The sequence below is a fragment of the Thunnus albacares genome, chromosome 5 (genome assembly GCF_914725855.1).
Source record: "Thunnus albacares chromosome 5, fThuAlb1.1, whole genome shotgun sequence".
In the NCBI taxonomy this organism is placed as follows: domain Eukaryota; kingdom Metazoa; phylum Chordata; class Actinopteri; order Scombriformes; family Scombridae; genus Thunnus; species Thunnus albacares.
In genome coordinates, this window is record NC_058110.1 from 5,403,326 (window position 1) to 5,424,799 (window position 21,474).

The 21,474-nt window shown below is 37.5% G+C and overlaps 1 protein-coding gene across 1 annotated transcript in view; it reads left to right on the forward strand.

Annotated features, from left to right (window-relative positions):
- The window catches only part of hck (HCK proto-oncogene, Src family tyrosine kinase), a 28,033-nt gene extending 6,642 nt beyond the window's left edge, over nucleotides 1-21,391 (forward strand). Inside the window, exons 2-13 of the mRNA XM_044352114.1 lie at nucleotides 4,429-4,568; nucleotides 7,216-7,249; nucleotides 7,719-7,812; nucleotides 9,246-9,341; nucleotides 9,675-9,778; nucleotides 11,904-12,053; nucleotides 12,436-12,588; nucleotides 12,682-12,864; nucleotides 14,026-14,102; nucleotides 16,834-16,987; nucleotides 17,317-17,448; nucleotides 18,762-21,391. Of these exons, the coding sequence (XP_044208049.1) occupies nucleotides 4,437-4,568; nucleotides 7,216-7,249; nucleotides 7,719-7,812; nucleotides 9,246-9,341; nucleotides 9,675-9,778; nucleotides 11,904-12,053; nucleotides 12,436-12,588; nucleotides 12,682-12,864; nucleotides 14,026-14,102; nucleotides 16,834-16,987; nucleotides 17,317-17,448; nucleotides 18,762-18,964 (1,512 nt within the window). The 5' untranslated portion in view covers nucleotides 4,429-4,436 and the 3' untranslated portion in view covers nucleotides 18,965-21,391. The remainder of the gene's footprint in view (nucleotides 1-4,428; nucleotides 4,569-7,215; nucleotides 7,250-7,718; nucleotides 7,813-9,245; nucleotides 9,342-9,674; nucleotides 9,779-11,903; nucleotides 12,054-12,435; nucleotides 12,589-12,681; nucleotides 12,865-14,025; nucleotides 14,103-16,833; nucleotides 16,988-17,316; nucleotides 17,449-18,761) is intronic.
- The last annotated feature ends 83 nt before the right edge of the window (nucleotides 21,392-21,474 follow it).

Below are 21,474 nucleotides of genomic sequence, written 5' to 3' on the forward strand. Positions count from 1 at the left end.
TGTACGTGTATCTAGACCTCTAAATATATCAAATTATATCAAATTTTACAAGTACTTTGAGTTTTCAAGTATTAGGTGCAGTACATCTTTCAGACCAAAAGAATACAGGACACAGTATCAAGATATGCAGGTATCAAGTGGAAGTAAAGCAATTTATGCTTCATTATTCTCCAAAAACATGAAGCTGTAGACTACATGAAGCTGATAACTTGAAAATCAAGTTTTAGTTTATGTGATAATTGTGTTGATACTACATGTGCATTAATTTTACAGTAAATAAACAAAAATCTACTAATTGTATGTATGTTGCATCAGGACAGTAGCATGCAGCTTCATGAAGCTTTTCATCTGCCTTCAGCTCATAGTTTTGGCTTGCTAGTCCCCATGATTGAGTCCAAATACGTATCACTGCCACAAGTTTGATAAGACATGTTTTTGTCCTGTTCCTACTCACTAAGAGGTGACAGTGGTGAGATGCAATGAGATCCTTTTGTCCAGAGCAGAGACATGCAGCAAGGAGCATCAGCTCAGTCTATAGTGGTGGTGTTCTGTGTGTGTTTTCCCCAGAAAACACACACAGAACACCACCACTATACACATGTACATACATGTAAATACACAAAGAGATACAGTATGATACTCAAAGAAAACAAAGTATTCCCTCGATGTTACAGATGAATAAGAGGGCTTGTGCAGAAATGTTTTTACTGCCACAGTAGAGAGAAAGACCTTTAAGTGACTAAGCTTTTGTGTTGCCAACATCAAGTTAGGAGAAATCATCAACAATGTGGAGGGAGAGAGCTTGAAGAAGCATACAGCATCCCAAAAATTATACCGTCTGGGTCATCCGGTAAACTGTAAGCTATAAGGCATCTTTGTTTTTTCAGTCTTCCCCCTGTAGTGAGTATCTAACAGCATCATGTGATATGCCATTTTCACGCCTTCTCCACCCAAAATTAGAGACATACAGTACATTTACAGAAACAGTCAGCTGGGAGAGAGAATGTCTCAGCTCTGTGCCACACCACTTAACATGTGTTACAGCTTTCAAACAGATTCACAGTAGAGACTAGAGGCTGCCAGTTCTGAGGCTCTTAGAGGTCAGAGTAGAATAAGCATGGTATTGATCTAAGTAGGGGCACTGGATTAATTTCAGAGTGTGTGTGTGTGTGTGTGTTAGAGTGTGTATATGTGCAATAGGAATGTTAACGTTGTCCTTGTGTTGTAAGCAGCCATGTCCGAAATCTATATTTAATGATAAATCAGAAAAAAAGATTACTTTCCTAGCTAATGTCCTAGAGTAGACAGGAATGATTGAAACATTTTTTTACCTTAAGTGTTGCAATATTGGGGTATTTGCGGGGATACAATGATTCACAACTTTAAAAGAATGGGGGCAATGGCCCCTTGGAATCCCTACTTCTGGTGCCCTTGGATCCGAGCACAATGCCCAACCAAAGCTGGTGATCACATCAGCAGGAGTGGAACCTGATGGACTGCAAATGTGAAAATATATGAAGACCTTCTTTCCAAAACAGTTAACAGTACATTCATTTAAAAATGACTACCAGATCTTTTGACTTTTGACTTTCCTCTATTCAATGGTGACCCCTCATGGATATAATTTCACATGTAAAAGAACAAAAAGGTAACACTTTAAACTTTAAGGTAGTGTAGGAAGTCTTAATACAATACTGACGTTCCTACATGTACTTGTAAATGGGTCTTGGTCACTGTTACAATTCCTACTCTCTATACTGGCCCTGAAGCTATTCCACTAGAAGTTCAGCCGAAGCTAATATGAGACTGTAGCAGTCTGAGATAGCTGAGTCGAGTCGGTATCTTCCAACATTACAGTAAATTTAGTAATGAAATTCAGTCTTTTTGTTACTTGTCGAGCTGTGGCAGAAGGTAGTTGTGTGTAGATGTGTTGCTAGCTTATTACTAACATATTACAAACAGAGTGAATCACATTCTGTATTATGTGATGTATGTTGTGTATTTATTTACACTAGCCCCTTCATTAACTGCTCTGTACATAAATACTAAATACCAGGACTTAAAGTGTTACAATTAAAAGTCTAAGTAAATAAATACATTATAAACAAACACGCAAATGAAGAGAGAAGCACATTTAAAGGTAACCATTATTGTTTGATCAAACTGGTCAGAAGTGTGCTCCTGTAATCACACCCAACAGTGATGTCACAGTGTACATCACTGAAGCAAAGAGAGGTTAAATTTCTGGGGGTCAGTGGAAACAAGATTTTCAGGGGACATAAAATTACTCTTTACCAATGCTTGGATTTATCCTATAGAATTATTTAATTAATATGTTTCTCTCATCATCAAAGCAAGAACAAACTAATATGTAATGATACCTGTCATCTTGATCTCCTGTCAAGATTGGCAGATTATGGCTGTTGCACCTAAATTTACAATAAACATGAATCTTAAATTACTTTTAGGTATTAAAGTGAGGGTCATCACAAACCTTCTAATGCCTTGAATACTTCAATAGTGACCTGTTATGTATTTTGCAATACCAAAAAGGACGTATCTTGAATTAGAGGTATATATAGCTAGCACTTTACGTGAACCCTTCATCATATGGCTGACAAAACAGACCTAAGTTTGGGGGAACTAATGGGATAACTGAGGATGCTTTTTGGTCCTTACAAGAGTCTCTGAGTCTGGGGTGATGGTAGACAAAGTAATTCTGAGGTTGAGCATTGGAAAACATGTCAAGCCCCCTTTTTTAAGATTACTGTTTTGGCAGTTTTGCCTTTATTTTTGAAGTGGGCAGTGAAGAGGCAGACAAGAGACAAGGGGAGAGAGAGATGGGTATGACATGCAACAAAGGTCCCTGACTGTAATCAAACCAGGGATGTCACAGTAATGTGGCATGCACAATAACCATTCACCTACCGGTCACTCCGTCATGCCTATTTTTGGAAGCATGATTAGCCCACAATGCAATTTTCTTTTTGAATGCCTCGATTTTTTCAGACTTTTCACACATATTGTGTCCCCTGCTTTGCATAGACACATTTAATGTGTTAAACTGTTTAAACACATCAGCCAGATAAGCAACTTATGCAAGTCACACATCGTCACTAAACAGGTCAAAAGGAAGGTTGTGTGAGACCTTTGCTCTCAAAAACCAGCAAACTTCCACATGGTACAGCACGCGAGCATGCTCACCGCCTCACTACTCTTTGCACAGCTTTTGAAAGCACCAGGTGTAGCCCACCGAACCCCAGTACAAATCCACAGTAGTGAAAATGTCTTCTACAGTTGTAGTGGTGGGAGGATCTCTACTGCAGAGAAATTGCTGTTGTAAGTCCCCTTCCCACCCATGTCTCACATAAATAAAACAAAAAAATTGCATGGTTCGTAATGTTTGTGGATTCATCCATCTGTAATGCATAGTGAGCACCTGCCTTGATGCAAGCTGCGGTCTGTTGTTTGATGTCATCGGACATTTATTCAATCCGCCTACAGTGGTATAGTCTTCAGTTTATGCACTGCAAATTGATTCAGCACCTCTCTGACCATGTAAATGGCTGCAGGTAAGATAAGGTCTACTGCACTTGTGTAGGATTTCTTTGACTTTGCAATACGGTGAGCTACGTGATAAGATGCACAAAGTGCCTGCTCTTGCTTTGAACAAGAAGGCGTTAGGCACTTTTGCAATGCCCTCAACTCCTGGGGTCGTCTTTGAAAGTACTCAACAGGTTTGTCTTTAAGTGCAGTGTTTCGTATCTAAATGGCTTTTCATTTTTGATGGCTTCATGCTTTCATGTGCCAGCACTTTGTTGCATACAACACACTCAGGTTTTGGTCCTCAATGTAAGAAAACCCATAATTAACATAGTCAGTGTTGTATTTGCGTTTTGCCATGTTTACAAATGCTCAAATGAGCACTAACTACTGATGTGACAACATTAGTTTTGGACGTTACTGTCATGACAACGGGAAATGTGTGTCCTTCAAAATAAACATGCAGCATCAGAGATGCACTAATTCATAACCTGTTCATGTACTTATTGTGAGCATGCATCGTACCATCCCAGCCTTGAGCCTTGAAGTGCAGGATGTGTGCTAGAAATACAACAATAGTGTTTGTGTGACAAAGGTTTGAAAATGACTAATTATGAAATATCCATATCATTAAAAGCTATATGTATATTTTTTACTTTAAAATCTCCTCTTCTTATACTGTATATGTAGTTTATGTTCAGTACTAAACATGGGTGTGACCTTAATTACATTCTGCTTTTCTCTGACTAATGTAGATACATATTAAGTCACTGTATGGCTAGGACAACTAGGCCTGACTATTTCATTTATATATCTCAATGGCAGTTTCTGGGTGGCTTCCATTGCCTTCATGCCTGCTATTTCTCCTCTGTTGTCCTTCTATAGAAGGCACCATGGGCTGTGTGGGCTCAAAGAAGGAACAGGAGCCTCTCGGCAAAGGGATGGGTAACGACGATCTGCAGAACCGCACACAGACGGCCCACTATGTCAAAGACCCCACTGCAGGAAACTCCGGAAATAAAGCTGTAAGTAGCAATGAAGTGACAGAAAAAATTCACATAGATAACTATTAATTCACACGTTTCCTCTTAAAAAATGCTCTGTGTCATATGTTCTCTTTTGAGAGATTTATATTTTTCTGTTTCACGATGGCACCATGTCTTTACATTTAATCTTTGGAATACCGTTAGTTCTCTGTCTACGTAGATAGAGAACTCGTTTCCATACAGCCAATCAAACAACAGCAACTGACATTAGCTGTCCTGATAAATTGTCCTTCTTATCTACCTTAAAATCATGAACACACACCTTAGCTTGATGAACAAGCTACCAAACAAACATTCAACAGAGAAAAGTGCATTGCTAATGTCAGTTTAAAAGCTAGTTAGCTAATTAGCTGCTCCGCTGCAGCATGTCATGTACCTGTAAATTTCTCTTTGCACATTTAGATGCTGCATTCAATACCACTGCCAATAAAACACTATCTTCCCATGACATATAGGCTACAGTGCAAATTTGTCTCTTATTCTTGTTCTCAACAGCATACACCGACACACCCTGACAAACCTGATACTAATTATAAACAAGTGAATTTTAAAAACATGTTGATGTTATTTTAGACTGCAAAAAGCGATGACTAAATATGATTTTAGTTTAACTTGAAAGTTATAAAATGTAACTATTCTGCATTAAATTGTCTAAAAACGACTAGATCTATGTTATATATTTTGTTGAGTTGTGTACTTACATTATCCAAAATGTTTCTCCCAGACATTCTGTGCCCACCGAACATTGTCAGAGAAACTTTTTTATGTGAAACTGCTTCATTTTTTCTGTTTGTTCTGGAGACGAGGAGACCTCTGCGGATAATTCAGCTCCTGGTAAAAACATCTTGAACGATGAACAGTCAAGTAATCCTAACCCGGAATAACCTGGAACAATGAAGACAACAACTCCCATGATCCCACACTACTTCACAACATCATCAGACTACGTCTTTTGTTATTCTTTTGATTGAGAGACCCTTAGCAGCAGAAATTACATATTGTGCATTTAAGTAAAGCACTTGAGTAAATGCTCTTATTTATTTTAGATCACTGGACATGAATTTAGATCTTTAATCAGATTGTATCTGACAACATGGGCATGCACACCTGCAAAATTGCCTTGGCTTTAAGTAAAGAACAAGGAAGAGAAATAGTGTAAAATGAAGAGACAGTGAAGGTGCTAATAGTTACAAAAGAGAGAAGAAGACACAGTGGGAGTTAGTTTCCCTGTGCTTTTCAGAGATGATAGATGTGTGACTGATGTTCACTCTGAAAATGTTCCTGTGGCTAATTGTGTATTTGCATACTGGCCAAACTTTGATCTGTGCCATGGGTAAAATAGCAGTGCTGCTGCTTGTGTGGTTCCTCTGGCCACTGCTTCCTGTGTGCTGACTGTAATGCGTCTTTCACCCTCAATGAAGAAAGAGGAAGTGACAGAAGCAGCATAGCCAGAGTGCTGAGGCAGGATATGTGTGATCAAAACTTGAATATTAGGCAACACCTAGTCATTCTTCAACCCATGTACGCTGTATTATACTATCTCACAGATGTCTAAATTTACAGACAGTCTTTCTGACTGCCTGGTCGCTACACAGCTAAGCTGTATAGAGCAAACCCACTGCAGACCCAAACACTTAAAGTAAAGATAACTGTCAACAACATCCTGATTTTCAAAGTTGATATGACTAAGTCCTTCCTTCCTCCCTTCCTTTCAAATGTTACAAGTTTGTTATCTGTTTGTTGGTGCATTGTGGTTGAATTTTAGTCTAGACTTGAGCTATAAAGTGCTCTTGCTTGTATCATCTTTGCTTTGAAATGTGAAAATTATTGAAATATAATAGATTGTATTGTTGAAATATAATCTTGTTTTGCTTCTATTCACAAGAAATACAACATTTCAAGAGAATGCGAGATAATCCTGCTTTACTAAGGCTGGGCAACCCGTTTAAAGCTGCACTACTCAATATTTGTATATTAACAATGTAAAAAACAAACGTGTAATGTGAAAGGGGGTGCTCATAGTGATCAACCCACAAACTCTGCAGCTCAGCTTTAAGGAGCATTTTAGCATCTTTCAATTAATTATTTTGGTTTGTACGGTGCTCCAACTTTGCTGTTTTGTTTCACTCTCACCTCTCTAATCAACCCTGTATCCAGACGCAGTAGGTATTAATGATAAACCTACTGTACACTACCTTCCAAGCACCAAACAGCAGACAGACAAAGTTAGCGACTAGCTAGTGAAGAAAATTTAACACTAAAGAGATAGATATTTCTCTCAGGAGTTGGTGGGAACCAAAACAGAGCAAAAAGGGGGTGAATATAGAACTTAAATGTATCAGGTGAACAGAAACATGACTCCAAATGAATACTAATGTTGATCTGTGTGTGCTGATGGTGTATATAAGCAACAGTTTACGTTCACCATAATAACTTTATATGGTGATAATGTCTTTATTTATTTAGGTTGTTGTGCTGTCCCCAAGTGGCCAAAATCAACTATTGTAGCTTTAAGAATGTTGTTTTTCTTACTTAAAGTCAACAAATATGGGGTAATTAGTTTTTGATGGAAATGACTTCCTATTTTAGCCTCATACCACCATATTTCTCTTTGTCTTATCCACAGAGCAAAATGCCTTCCAATGCCAATGCACCAGATGGTGAGTCACAATCTTTCCTTACACTTAAACAGTATTTATTGTAACTCTAAGCACATGTGCTTGATGCTAAATTTCATATTAAAGTCACTCGCTGACGAACCACCAACGTCAGTTGATTGCTAGCAACCTTGTTATGTTAACACCTGTCTAAAACTTGACACAACATGTGAGAGAGAGGAAGGAGAGTCTGTGTGTGGGTACAGAGTGATAGCCCCTCTCACTGCCTCACCACACAGGCCTCCAGTACAAAGAAAACCACTGCTATTATTATCAAGCAGAGAAGAAAGTCAGTTTGTCAAATGAGTGTGGAGAACCTCATGTTAGTAACAAAGATAGACACATTTCAGACCTAAATGCAGTGTGTTGTGTGCACTAAAAAAACAACATGCACAGATATTCAGTCATGTGCACATAAAGACAAGAATGTGAAAACTTTCCGTAAGGCATTTTGCTCTTTGTTCTTTTCTAGGAGAGAGCATTGCCATGGCACTGTACGACTATGAGGCCATTCATGATGGAGACCTCGGCTTCAAGAAGGGAGATAAACTCCGAATCTTAGAGGAGTGAGTAGAGCATCAACAGCGACATTAGATGCATTAGCCATAGGGGTAACATGAGCCACTTTTTACATTTGATGATTTTACTGCAAAATAAAAGTGTATTTGTTTCAAATAATAGTTACTATATATATCTCAGGTTGTTGTGTACCCATGGAAATTAAAACAAGTTATCTAATTATTATGGTTTTAGAACAATGAGCCATCAAAAAAAGTTAGTCCTATGGCACAATTTGCCCCAAGGAAGGGGTAAAATGAGCATGGGGATGGGGTAAATTGAGGGCTCTATGGGTAAATAGTGCTACCATTAAATACTGATATAAAAATTACACAAAATCAAACAAATTAAGTATAAAATTAAAAATAATTTTGAACTTTATTCATGTCATCAATTTAACAAAGGCAAAAACTTTACATTTAAGTAAAACCATATGTTTGTGTCTTGTTGTTCGACATGTTACCTAAACATTTTCAGTAAAGATTAAACTGTGATTAAACTGTGTGTGTTAGCTACAGAAAGAATGTGTGTGTAAATGTGCTTTTGTAAAGGAAAAACTGGTCCAGGTCTGAATGCTTGACCCCTACAGTGAGGGGATCTGGTGGCTCTGTTATGCGTGGGGGGCATTTTGCTGGCATGGTTTGGGTCCACTTGTCCCCTTAGAGGGAATGGTCACTGCTAATCAATACAAAGTAGTTGTGAGTGATCAGCTTTATCCTATGATGAAACATTTCTATCCTGATGGGAGTGGTCTCTTCCAGGATGACAATGCCCCCATTGCACTTGTAACAGGGATCAAACATGAACAGTGTCTCTAGTCTGTAGAATATCAGAAAATCATTTTAGGGGGTAAATTGAACCATTGACTCAACTTGCCCCAACATCACCGGCACGTTTTACCCCACAACCTCCATTTTGACAAAACTGTTTCACACAGTGGCTCAGATCCACAATTATGCTAAGTTTATGACCTTGTTTTGTAGCTGACACTGGCTTAAATTAACATGTAATATTGTCCAAAACATATCTTTTTAATTAAGATACAAGACTGATAACTTTAGTAACATGATGAATTCACTTGGCATGACAAAAATCTTTTTTTTTGCTCTGTTTTGCTGACCACTCTCTCCATGTGCTTGAGTCCAAGATGGATTGAGTAATGTGAACTATACTTTCTTAATTTGTGGTCACATGATTACTTTTGTTTATGGTTACCTAGATAAAGGGGGTGGCTCATTTTACCCACTGGCTCTATTTACCTAGTTCTCCCCTACTTGTTTGTTTGCTTCAGTTACAGGAGTAAAAAAGGGAATTGTATGCTCTACATTTAGTTTTTGGACGTGTAAAGCATGTGGTTTGTCATGTCTTTGTTGATAAGAAATATTCACCCTTCTTGTTTGTCTTGGTTGTTTTGTCATACTCTCTCTCTGTCTCTCTGTAGATCGGGGGAGTGGTGGAGAGCTATGTTAATCAGTACAGGTCAGGAAGGCTTCATTCCCAGTAATTATGTAGCCAAAGACACTTTGGAGGCAGAGGAGTAAGTGTACTCACACTGAAAACACATTATTGTAATATGCATTATCTCACTTGTGAAAACCTTTTTTTTCCTGAATATGAAATAGTTTAATTGACTACCACGAGTCCACATACTCATACATACTATTATTCCCAGTTGTAGTAACTATAACAGTATGATTTGCATTACTATCAATAGTCATAGTATCATGTACTGTATTTGAACAGCACTTTTTGTAGTTTTTTTTTTACAAAGCGGTAAAATAGTAAGGAAACACAGCACACAACATGAATGGCTTATGCTAGAAGATCCGTTAAGAGGTTTCTGTACTAACTGATGTTTCCTGTTGTTGAGGTGGTTCTTCAAGGGTGTGAGCAGGAAAGATGCTGAGCGGCAGCTGCTGGCCCCTGGGAACAAAGTGGGATCCTACATGATCCGAGACAGTGAAACCACCAAGGGTGAGTAAAGCACATTCAAAAACTGATTATTTGTCCTTTTGCAAGAATGTTTTAGACAAGGCCTCAGTGGAGCGATGTACAGTAATTACTGTAGTCATAAAGAGAAAATATTCACAACAAAAATCCCAACTGACAAATCAAGCAATCTATTTTAAAATAGAACCATGCATTAGAGGAAAAATGATCTTGGCAGTGGCTGCTATAACATAAATGGTAATATAATTGTCTTTTTGAAATGTACCATAAAAAACATGCTTTAGACCAAGCTGTGCTATGGTGCTAATAAAGTCCTGTAGCACATCTGTAGCACAGTATTACATACTTGGGTTAACAAACTAACATTAATATAATGTTGATAATTTGTCTTTAAAGCTGCTCTAGTCAAATTTTTTAGATTAACAATAGAAGATATGTCAGTGTGTAATGTGAAAACGGTCACTGGTACTGATGAACCCACAGATAATTATCTCCCAACTCTGCAGCTACCCTGAGCTCTAGCAGCTTTTTAGCATCTTTTAATTTATTGTTAAGGTTTTTACAGCCCACAACTTTATTGGTTTGGTTCACCCTCACTACTCTCATCAACATAGTTTCCAGATGCAGCAAGCAACTGTTTTCAACAAAAAAAGCTCTGATGAACCCACTGCACACTACCTGCCCCGCACAAAACAGCAGACATACTAAGTTAGCAGCTACCTGGTGAACATTGTGGGGCATTTAGCAACTAAAGAGTCAGATATTACATGATATAAAGAATCAGGTGACCAGACACAAGACTCCAAATGAATGCTATTGTTGCTCCATGTCTGCCGGATGTATAAATAGGCAACTGCTTGCTAACAAGTTTGCCATATCAACTTAAAACAGTGACAATATAATACCAATATCTGTGTTGTGTTTACAGCTTGTTTCCATGAGCCCCCAAGTGGCCAAAAAATCTGATTTTCTTCCAGCTGAATAGATACTGTGGGTTGTTTAAGGGGGCATGCCATCAATTTTACAGAGGAATTCCAATTTACTTCTAATCAAGAGTACCACTCACTAGAGGGAGCTTTTCAGTATGAAAAAGTAATCCTGATGACATCTCAGATTGGGCTTGACATTTAGAAGGTGTGAGAGGGTTTAATGAAAGATGCTATTGAGTTGCATTGTGTGAAATGTGTTCTGGAGATAGACTCATATTAAAGACTAAAAGTCAAGAAATCTCGTCCTCTTTTTCATCGATTTTGACCATTCTTTAAATCTGTCTTTTGTGATTCTCCCAAATTTATGCAAGTGCAATACTGGAATACTCCTTTAAGTGTCCCATGCTGTTCTTCAAGCAGTCCCAGAAACTTTTCTACCCTCACAAGAATTAATGTCTTGACAAAATACTGAATACCTGTCATTTCCTGGCATCAAAATGTTCACATTTTTAGAAGGTTTCCAAGATGTCGCTCACACTCATACTGTCAAACTTTTATCAAAGCTACTCAGTGGAAAAAATTAAATGACAACTCCTTTGGCCTCTTCATTTCAAGAAGATACAAAAGTGAGAACAAAAAGAGAAGTTTTTATTTCTGAGCGTCCTTACAAAGATAGCTCACCCCCTCCCACTGTGGATGAGACTGCCTCAGTTCCAAATCAGTTACAAGGAATATCTTTGGTGACTGAGGTAATTAATGGCAGTTAAATCAGAGTATAAAGTAAAGAGTTTCTTTTCGAAGGCTGAATTTGTATATCAAAGGACACAATATGAAAATAATGACAGGCCATGAGAATTACTTGCTTTGAAGCTCAAGCAGTCAGAAAAGTAGAGATCAATAAATCTTTTCAAAAAGCTTTGTTTTTTACTTTACATACTTTCACTTTTTGTATATGTGAGTGTGTATGTGTACATGTACATATATGATTTTTTTCTTTTTTCTTCTAATATATATTTTTGTTTACAATCTAAGTTATTGTGACAAATGAGAATAAAAACAATAACATATTATTCACAAAGATAAAAGATTTTAAAATGATGAATATCAGATTAAAATACCAGCAATCAGCATTGTCCCCTGAAAGAAGAATTTGCATCAGCATTTCAAAAATCCCCTATAGGTCACATGGTAAGTAGTGCTTTCTTTCTCTCTCACCACAGGCAGCTACTCTCTGTCTGTCAGGGATAGCGATGTTCAGTCTGGTGACACAGTTAAACATTATAAGATCCGTACCTTGGACAACGGAGGATTCTACATCTCTCCCCGCATCACCTTCAGCACCCTGCAGGAGCTGGTCAGCCATTACAAAAGTGAGTTCACTACTATTGACTACTGAATGATTGTACCTCCTCTCAGCTGTGCTCTGTAGTTGTCTAGCTGAGTTTGTGTATTTCTTCATTAACATGATGATATAAGTTTAATTTGTTTTCTCAAGTTTGAACTCATTTAATTGTGAAAAAATGCAAAATAGTGTAGTGCCTTCAGCTCAGTCTGTGCTCCACCATTAATCATGCAGCTTGTACTGATGCACAGCACACTCTGCTGGCCAACTTTAATGCCTCAGCCTCTGTGGAACATTATCAGGGCCATTACCAAAGTAATCAATTGTACGGCTAAATTATAGAAACTCAAATTTATAGACATCAATCCATAATAAAGTCAAATCATGAAATTTCCTTTGTTTAATTCCAGAGCAGGGAGATGGCCTCTGCCAAACCCTGACCAACCCGTGCCTGAGTCCCAAACCTGAGAAGCCATGGGAGAAAGACGCTTGGGAAATCCCAAGATCATCACTCAAACTGGAGAGGAGGCTCGGTGCTGGGCAATTTGGAGAAGTCTGGATGGGTAAGATAGATCTGAGCCAGTTTTGCATCCAATTATTGATGGATAGGAAGCTAGCAATTCATTTTCTAATTGTAATTATTGTTTTGTTTGAAGCTACATACAATAAGCACACAAAGGTAGCAGTGAAGACCATGAAGCCTGGCAGCATGTCAGTTGAAGCCTTCATGGCTGAGGCCAACCTGATGAAGACTCTACAGCATGACAAACTGGTTCGACTCAACGCTGTGGTCACCAAGGAGGAGCCTATCTATATTATCACTGAGTTCATGGAGAAAGGTATGTGTTTGTGTGCATTCCTGAATGTGTATGTGTATGCAAATGAAGTACATGTAAAATTCACTCAGTTCACTAGCTCAGTTTGTGCCCTTTTGAATTAATTCAGTGACACCTGCACATCAGTGGCTTTGAATTGTCCATTTATCCCAACATTATTTATCTACATCATATTACACTAAAACCCTATTTATCTTAAGAGAAACTAACATACTGTAAGTCAGTGGTTCTCAACCAGGGGTACTTGTGCCCCAGGGGGTACTTTTGCAGTTACCATGGTGTATGGAAAGGTATGGAAAGATTGTGGAGTAGCTCAACTAATTTGAAAAAAAGTGAAATTATAATTTGATTACAACATAATTTTATGTGTTACAATTGAGAGTCCATGAAAACTAGGTAGAAAGCAAGCAGAGAAGTTTAAACAGCTGAAAGTAACGGATAAATGACTGGAATAGAAAGCAAAAAGTAATGGATAAATGGCTGAAGTAATGAATATACTGTTCAAATAGTTTTCTAAAAGTAACAGATGAATAGTTGATATACGTAGACAGTTAGGTTAATGGTAATGGTTGAAATAACGGGAATTATGTTGTTATTATTGCTACAGGTAATGTCTAAATAGTTGAAATAGCTAAAAGTTTGATCACTGCAAGTGGTTGAAGTACAAATGCAAACTTGATTAAACCAACCATAACACTGACAATGACAATTCAACTGTATAAACGAAATATTGCAACAATATCAACTTGTTAACATCCAATTTGAAATCAATTCAAATGAACACAAAACATGGTGTTGATGAAGGGTACTTGAGTTCATCTGACAGGGCTGTGGGGGTATCGAGACAAAAAATGTTGAGAACCACTGCTGTAAATTTAACCAATAAATTCAATAGACAAGGAAAATAAAATTTAAGGAAGTTGCAGGGCATCCACCTACACTTGCACATAGCAGTGGTCACTTAGATACCTCCCTATTGGCAATGAACTTCAAATTTATTTGTTATACTATAAAAAATATTGGTCGAACCTCTGTCAATACACGATTGTAAATGCTATGTTTGTGTTTTTGCACCACCAGGTCACAAATATTTTACAGCATATGCTCAGTATGTACTGTATGTAGTGTGTGTTTGTTAACGCGTTTGTGTGTATGTGCCTACAGGTAGTTTATTAGACTTCCTAAAGAGTGATGAGGGCAACCGTGTCCAGCTCCCCAAGCTCATCGACTTCTCTGCCCAGGTGAATTTCATTCAATCACAGTTAGTGTCAGTCCTCCATTCCACACATGATAGCTTGCCAGACCAGATCATCTGGTTGTTTGGCTGTTTTGTGTTTTATATCAATGAATCTTTTGGTTGCCTCCAGCATATACAGGCCATATTTTCATAATTACACATAATTTTCACATTCACATTTCTTGAGATCACTAGTCTGTTGTTCTACTTATTGGGTAGTGTTTTCAAAGTGAATTATATTATTCAATATCTAGTTTAGAACATTTAAAATGAAGATTCTATTCTGTGACATAATAGACAGTTTAGTATGTTACTATATTATATCTTTGTTCTAGCATGCCTGACTGTCTACACCAGCAAACCAAGAACTGAATTATTTGTGTGTATGGTGGTTCAGAGAAAAATGGACAATTTTAATTGAAAAAAAAATAAGAGAAGAAAGGAACCAATTATGTTGACTGAGTATTTGAACTAAATTTCATTGGGTGTGATTTAACTAATGTACATATCTGTAGTTTATTTGTAGAATAGTTCACTCTTGACAAGTGACTATTTCTCCTAACAGTTAACACTTAGGCTCACTTGTCTTATGATCAGTTGCCTGAAAAGGCTATTCAGACTGGGTCATAGATGTTTAAGAAGGGAAGTAAAAGATGCATATACATACATATATATATATATATATACAAAATCTTCAAAAGCCGTCATTTGGTGTTTTACAGGAACAAGCTGAGTTGTATTTCTCTTTGAGCATTAATTTTCTGCTAGATGTTGGTGTGGTACAACAATGTCATGTTTTCATTAATTATTTTATTATTAATAATTGTATTTTAAAGATCCTCTCCAGACATGTATGAAGAGGTATAAAAATACTCTGCTTGGAATGGTATTTAATTTAAACATTTATCATGTATCATTTAAAAATCTAGAATCTGTGGATATGCAAATATTTTTCATTTCAAATGTTTAACTGGTGGAGACAAGATGTCTCCTTCTTCACTGTAAAGTCCATTCTCAGTGTATGTGCGCTGGAGGCTTCAAGTTTCCACATCACACTTGTGTAAGTGGAACCAGGACCAGGATTGGCTTCAAAACTAAATAAGATGTCATAAATCATGCTCATAGGCCCGACCCTTGAGCACAGATTTTCAAGCACAGAGCACAGATAAACTTTCCACTTTCACCAGATGAATGTGAAAATAGCATCTCCAACTGTAGCAACAAGAAGAAAAACATATTTTTGAATGGAGGGGGACTTTAACATTACAGGAAGTACAAGTTGCAAATGTAAAATGTCAAAAAATGTTGTGCTTACAGCTTTGTGAGGCTATACTTTGAGCTAAATATTCACAGTGACAAACATGCTTACATAACTATGCTAACCGGTGTTTAGCAGGTATAAAATTTATAGTGTTTCAGTTTAGTGTGTTAGCATGCTAACATTGTCTACTTAGTACTTAACATAAAGTGCAGCTGAGGCTGATGAGTATGACAGAAGTTTTGCAGGCATTTGATCATAAAAGTATTGGACAAATTGAAATTTTGACAATGACAAATTTTGAAAAGTTACAGGATCACCAAGTTTTTACGAGTTATCCTGAGAGGGGCATGAATGTACCAAATTTCATGCCAATCCATACAATAATTATTGAGACTCAAAACCACAAATGTCAACCTTATGTTGGAAAAAGTCAGGGTCAGGTTTTGTACTTTTTTTTCTTTTTTTTTCTTTTTTTTTGCCAATCCATGGTGTGGATTTCTTGATATTTTACTGGATAAATGAAAACTAACATGGAGGAAAAGTCAAGGGATCATCACATTCAGCTGAATTCAATCCAGGGGGACCAAGAATGGCCCAAAAGGATGAATCTCACACCACTAGTGTGACTAAAAAAAACCCACAAAAACACAGAAAGAACAACTGCTATAAAATGAAAAAAATCTTGCTTTTCATGGCAGCTTAAAAAAGTTGTAACACTCATTGCCTGTGGGTGGTGCAATTTTTAAATTTGCAACACCATCCATCAACATATCTATATCTGCAAATTTAAACTCCCACCAGTAACTCTCCTATCTTATACATATGGGTGGCACAGGTTGGCTTGTGTAGAGCTGCTCTGATAATGACCAAACAGCTCCCCCCTGTAGAAAGTTTGCTTAACATGAACATGTTTATGTGTGAGAGAGAGGGGGAGTTAGCACCCTGCTGAAAGAGTTGCTTCAAATCTAATACAAACAACAGACAGGGAAGAGGAAGAAGGTTAGATCTGCCTGTTTTGATTCAACCCTACTATGTCAGATTTTGTCATGTTAAATTATTCATCAGATAGTGAGAGAGATTGGTTTTATCTGGTGCCACTACAAAGGAACTAAAGGGAGAACGTGCACGTGTGAATAAATCCTCATGCATAGTACAGTCTGTCTTTATGTCTTTATCCGAAACAATAAATGCTTTTAAAAACCAAGGATTATACCAAGTAATATGTATACAATGGCATTTGTAAATGGTACACAAAACCAGTGGATAAATAAGGTAAATCAATCCATTTATTAAAAGAAACAGAACAGCTTATATAAAGTCTATTGTACATATAGTATTTCTAAGAGCATAATAAGGAAATATTGTTAGCATGGAAGCAGCCTGTTTCAGGCTGTTTTGTACAGTTTTGTTGCCATTGACAATTACTATTTGGAACTATGTTTTCACTCTTTTACAATGGCTTGTTTGTTTCTAGATTGCAGAGGGCATGGCCTACATTGAGCAGAGGAACTACATCCACAGAGACCTGAGAGCTGCCAACATCTTGGTCAATAAGGCTTTAGTGTGCAAAATTGCTGACTTTGGTCTTGCTCGCATCATTGAAGACAACGAGTACACAGCCAGGGAAGGTACGACCCAATATATTTACTGTCACATGTGTAGCCAGGTGTCATCAGCAGAAGTGATTACTGGGGAACTGATGCCCAAGAAGTACTGAAATGGGAGCAGTCAAGATTTCATCAGTTCATGGGAAATTACTTTATGTCAGTGAGATGTCAGGTTACAACATGAGTGACAAAAACAGTAGAAAGTGACTTGCTGTATGGCTGATGTAAGAATTTGAGAGGATGTGTGACAAGCAGGAAACTTTGCAGCAGTGTCATTAGGAGCCAACTAATGTCTCAGTAACAATGTTAACATTCATTTCTGACTGTTTTCAATATCCTCCAATAACCAGGGGCCAAATTCCCTATCAAGTGGACCGCCCCTGAGGCCATCAACTACGGCTCTTTCACCATTAAATCAGACGTCTGGTCCTTTGGCATCTTGCTGACAGAGATTATCAGCTATGGACGCACACCATACCCAGGTAAGGGATACTCTAATTTCAAAGTTCATGATTTTGCACTTTTGCACTATTTCTACACCTCAATTCCTATGCACTCCGTCCAATTCTCTGGCCCCCAGTTTAAAGTGGCCTTCCAAAAAAAGTGGAAAGACAGCTCCACTTTGGAATGGTATAACACTTGTGAATTTTAGACATCACTTGAGGTTAGAGGCAGTATGTAAACAAGTTACAAAGACTAACATTGTGGGTGTGGATGGCCATCCTAAGTTTTCTTCTTGTGTTGTTTAACAACACATCATCATTGCCCTCTACCGTTTAGAATTTTTTATCATCTGAGCTTTTCTCAAGGTATTATGGGTAGCACCTAAATGCTGCATGGTAACACACTCACAATGAGAATGATAACATGCTGGTGTTTAGCACATTATTGTTTCCCATGTTAGTTTTAGCATGTGTTTATTATGTGTAGCATGTGTGTTTCAGTGCCTGTGTCCTACTATTATTGTTGATCTTGAAGAAAGCCAGAGGGACGAACTTTGATCTAAATAAAAGAAGAAATGCATATGGAGCCAGAGTGTGCCACACTTTTTTCTTACTCTCAGTTGTAGAGTGTTAGCATGCAAATTGGCTGATTAGCACTTAACACAATGCACAGCTGATGGGAATGTTATTAGTGTTGCAGGTATTTGGTTATAAACCAAAGAACTGGACAAAACTCTAAGGGGAACATGAATATCTCTACCAGATGTCATATAAGTTGTTGAGCCATTTTATTCAAAACCACAAATGTCAACCTCATGATGGCACTAGAGGAAAGGTCAGATGATCACCATAGTACCACAGTCTGCGAACCAATGTCTGTATGAAATTTTGCGTGCCAATCGATCAAGTAGATGTTAAATGATAAATGAATACTTTTACCTGCTTATGATGCTAAATGAAAAGTAAGGGGATCACCAGAGTCAGTAGCATTCATCCTGCTGGCACAATGAATATCTGGACCAAATTTAATGTCAAACCGTATAGTAGCTGTTGAGACATTTAACTAAAAAACAAGAATGTCAATCTACTGGTGACTAGAGGAAATGTCATAGGCTCACCAAAGTCAATAGGCTTCATCTTCTAGGGACCATGAGTGTCTGTACAAAGCTTTAAAGCAATCTATTCAATAGTTGTTGAGATATTTTAATCTGGACCAAGGTGATGAACCGACAGACATTACCATGTCACAGCACTGGCATCCCAGCAGAAGTCATCTCATTCTACCACATGAGCTATTAAGAGGTTGTGGCTCAACAGCCTTCGTTAACCCAATGACATGCTCTTGTTTTCAGGTATGACCAACCCAGAAGTGATCCGTTCCCTGGAGAAGGGCTACCGAATGCAGCGCTTGGACAGCTGTCCCACGGAACTCTATGAAATCATGTTGGAGTGCTGGAAGAACAAGCCGGAAGACCGCCCTACCTTCGATTACCTGCAGAGTGTCCTGGAGGATTTCTACACAGCCACAGAGAGCCAGTATCAGCAGCAGCCATGAGACTTAACATCCACAGACAGATTTTCACACAGTTTTTACACATTTTTCTACACAGTAGAATAACAATTCGGTTCCTTTCATATATAACAGAAAGTCCAGTTTCTGCAAACAGTAGTGCAGTTCAGAACACACACACACACACACGCTCTCTCTTTGTCTATCTGTCTCTCTTTCTCTCTTGCTCATCCAAACACACATACTGTATACTAACAAGGGACTGTACACAAATTATTGGGAATGGGTGAACCTTTTTTTTTTTTTTAAGAAGCTAGGCCCTTTGAATTAGAACGTTTATAACCACAGTTGAGATTAAGAAAAGCAATATGCAAATACAATAAAATAATTATTATTACTATTTTTGATATTATTACAACACAATCCTACCTCATACTTAGGTCAGCAGCTCAGCAAAATAGATGTTGATTGATGTCTGATGATTTTCTGAAGGTTTAGTCATAGACTACTATGACTACAGCTGCATTAGCTGTACTCAACATTTATCATCACAACAGTCACCATAAATCATTGGGATGCACATCAGCAGTAGTCTTGCAAATCACTAGACGTACAAAGTAATGACCAGAGCATGATATGTGCAGACAGATACTGTATGTGTGTTAGTATCAGCAGTCTCTAAAAGTGACACACAAAAGAATGCTTCACATCATTTTACACAGAAACATGTGACTTGACTTCCTGAAAATATCTCCATCTGAAAGTAATTGTGGGTAACAGGTCAGCTGCATTACTGTGCCTTGTAGGTGCAGATGTGTAAAGGTTTGCAAAACTGGACCTGTGCAGAACTCTTCTGTGTGCATGTGACGGAAAATCAAGTGTGCTTGGATAAACCCTTATGCTGCCAAGACCAAGGACAGCAAGACTGTGATGCTACTAATGAATTTACAGGGGAAGGCTGAAATAAAACACAATTTTTGGAAAATATCAAGCCCTTCCTAGTGCTGTAAAAAAAAATCTACCCTATCCTAAACAAAAAGAAAAATAATCCCCCCCCCCCCCCCCCCCCCCCCATTTTTCTGCCCTGATCCACACTATAACTTTTGTACAGTCCCTAAAACATTTGAAGGTCTTCTAGATGATATGTATGTAGCAGGCAATACTGTACATTGAAGCATGACACACAAAAATATAATTTTATGCAAGTAAAAACATAGATGGCCATATTCACAAACAAACAATTGTAGGCCACCTGAAAGCAGTGACATGGAAAAGAATGGGTTTAGCTGTTATGCTCCAGCACACATTGTGCATCCATCAAAGGAGGGTATAACCACAACACAGATGTTCACAGTGAAATGTTTGCAGTGTTTGGCTCTTATAATACTGTGTTACTGTCATCAGTTCAGCAAGCAAATTGTCCATTCCCCTTCTGACAAAGTGTTTTCTGTTGTGAAAAGTAAGCAGGTACTGTGGAAATGGAAAGTGCAAGATATATGGTGGATTATGCTTAAATCTTCTATTTATATTTCATAGATGTTTTCCATTACGCTGTGGCTTGTTTGAGCATTACCCAGTCTTTGTGCCTTATGCAGTGGTTGTTTTCTTTTGCTTTCAGAACATTCAATATGCTCTGTATATATACACAGGTGTACACAATGAAATGCAAGTATTTAGGAAGAGGGTCTTTGATGTGAAATCATATTAACTGATAGTGCTTGTTGATTATTTTGCCCCATTAAATATTTAGCCTTTATTTGGGAAAAGCAATAAATAGAGATTTTCACATCTTTTGGCCTTCATTTTTCTGTTTGGAAAATTAATTTATTTGTGCAAATAGTACTGCTCTGACATCATTGTATTTCAAATGTAATCATCTTTGAAAGTAAAAGCTTTTTCTATCTTATTTTAGTGAAGGACTCAAGATTCTATTTTTATTCTACATTGTTTGAACAATGTGTTTCTTACATTGTTGGGAATAGCAAAACATTTCTTGCACAATCTGTGAATGTTGAAATCATAGTGTGGGTGATATGGAGAAAATGAATGATGCAATAATTATCACCGCATTATGTCCATATTGGTATGTTATGATTTTCACTGAAATATTCATTAATCATATGATAATAATTTCATGTTCACTATTTTGACTCACATGGTTGCAATGTGTGTTATTGACCAAAATTTCAAATTTTCAATGGAAATATTGTCATTTAAGATTTTATGTGGCAGACTTGGTACCATCCATTTAGAGAGAACTGTGAGCAACAATATCCCAAATATTTTGCTATGAAACACTTATATAGAGAAGTGATGTATGATATAGAATCAATGCCCAGCACTGTATATTCACAGGGTTACAAATCTTTTTGTGTTTTTCTTTATCAATATAAAACCCATTGCATGTTGTGTTAGCTGCTTGGTTAAATGCAAGTGTGGTGAAAAATTTTCAATAAAATGTTTTAAAAACGATTACTGACTGTGTACATAAGAGCACGAAATATTTAATATTTTGGAAAACATTAATTTCATTAGTTTGCTTGTATATAGGTTAA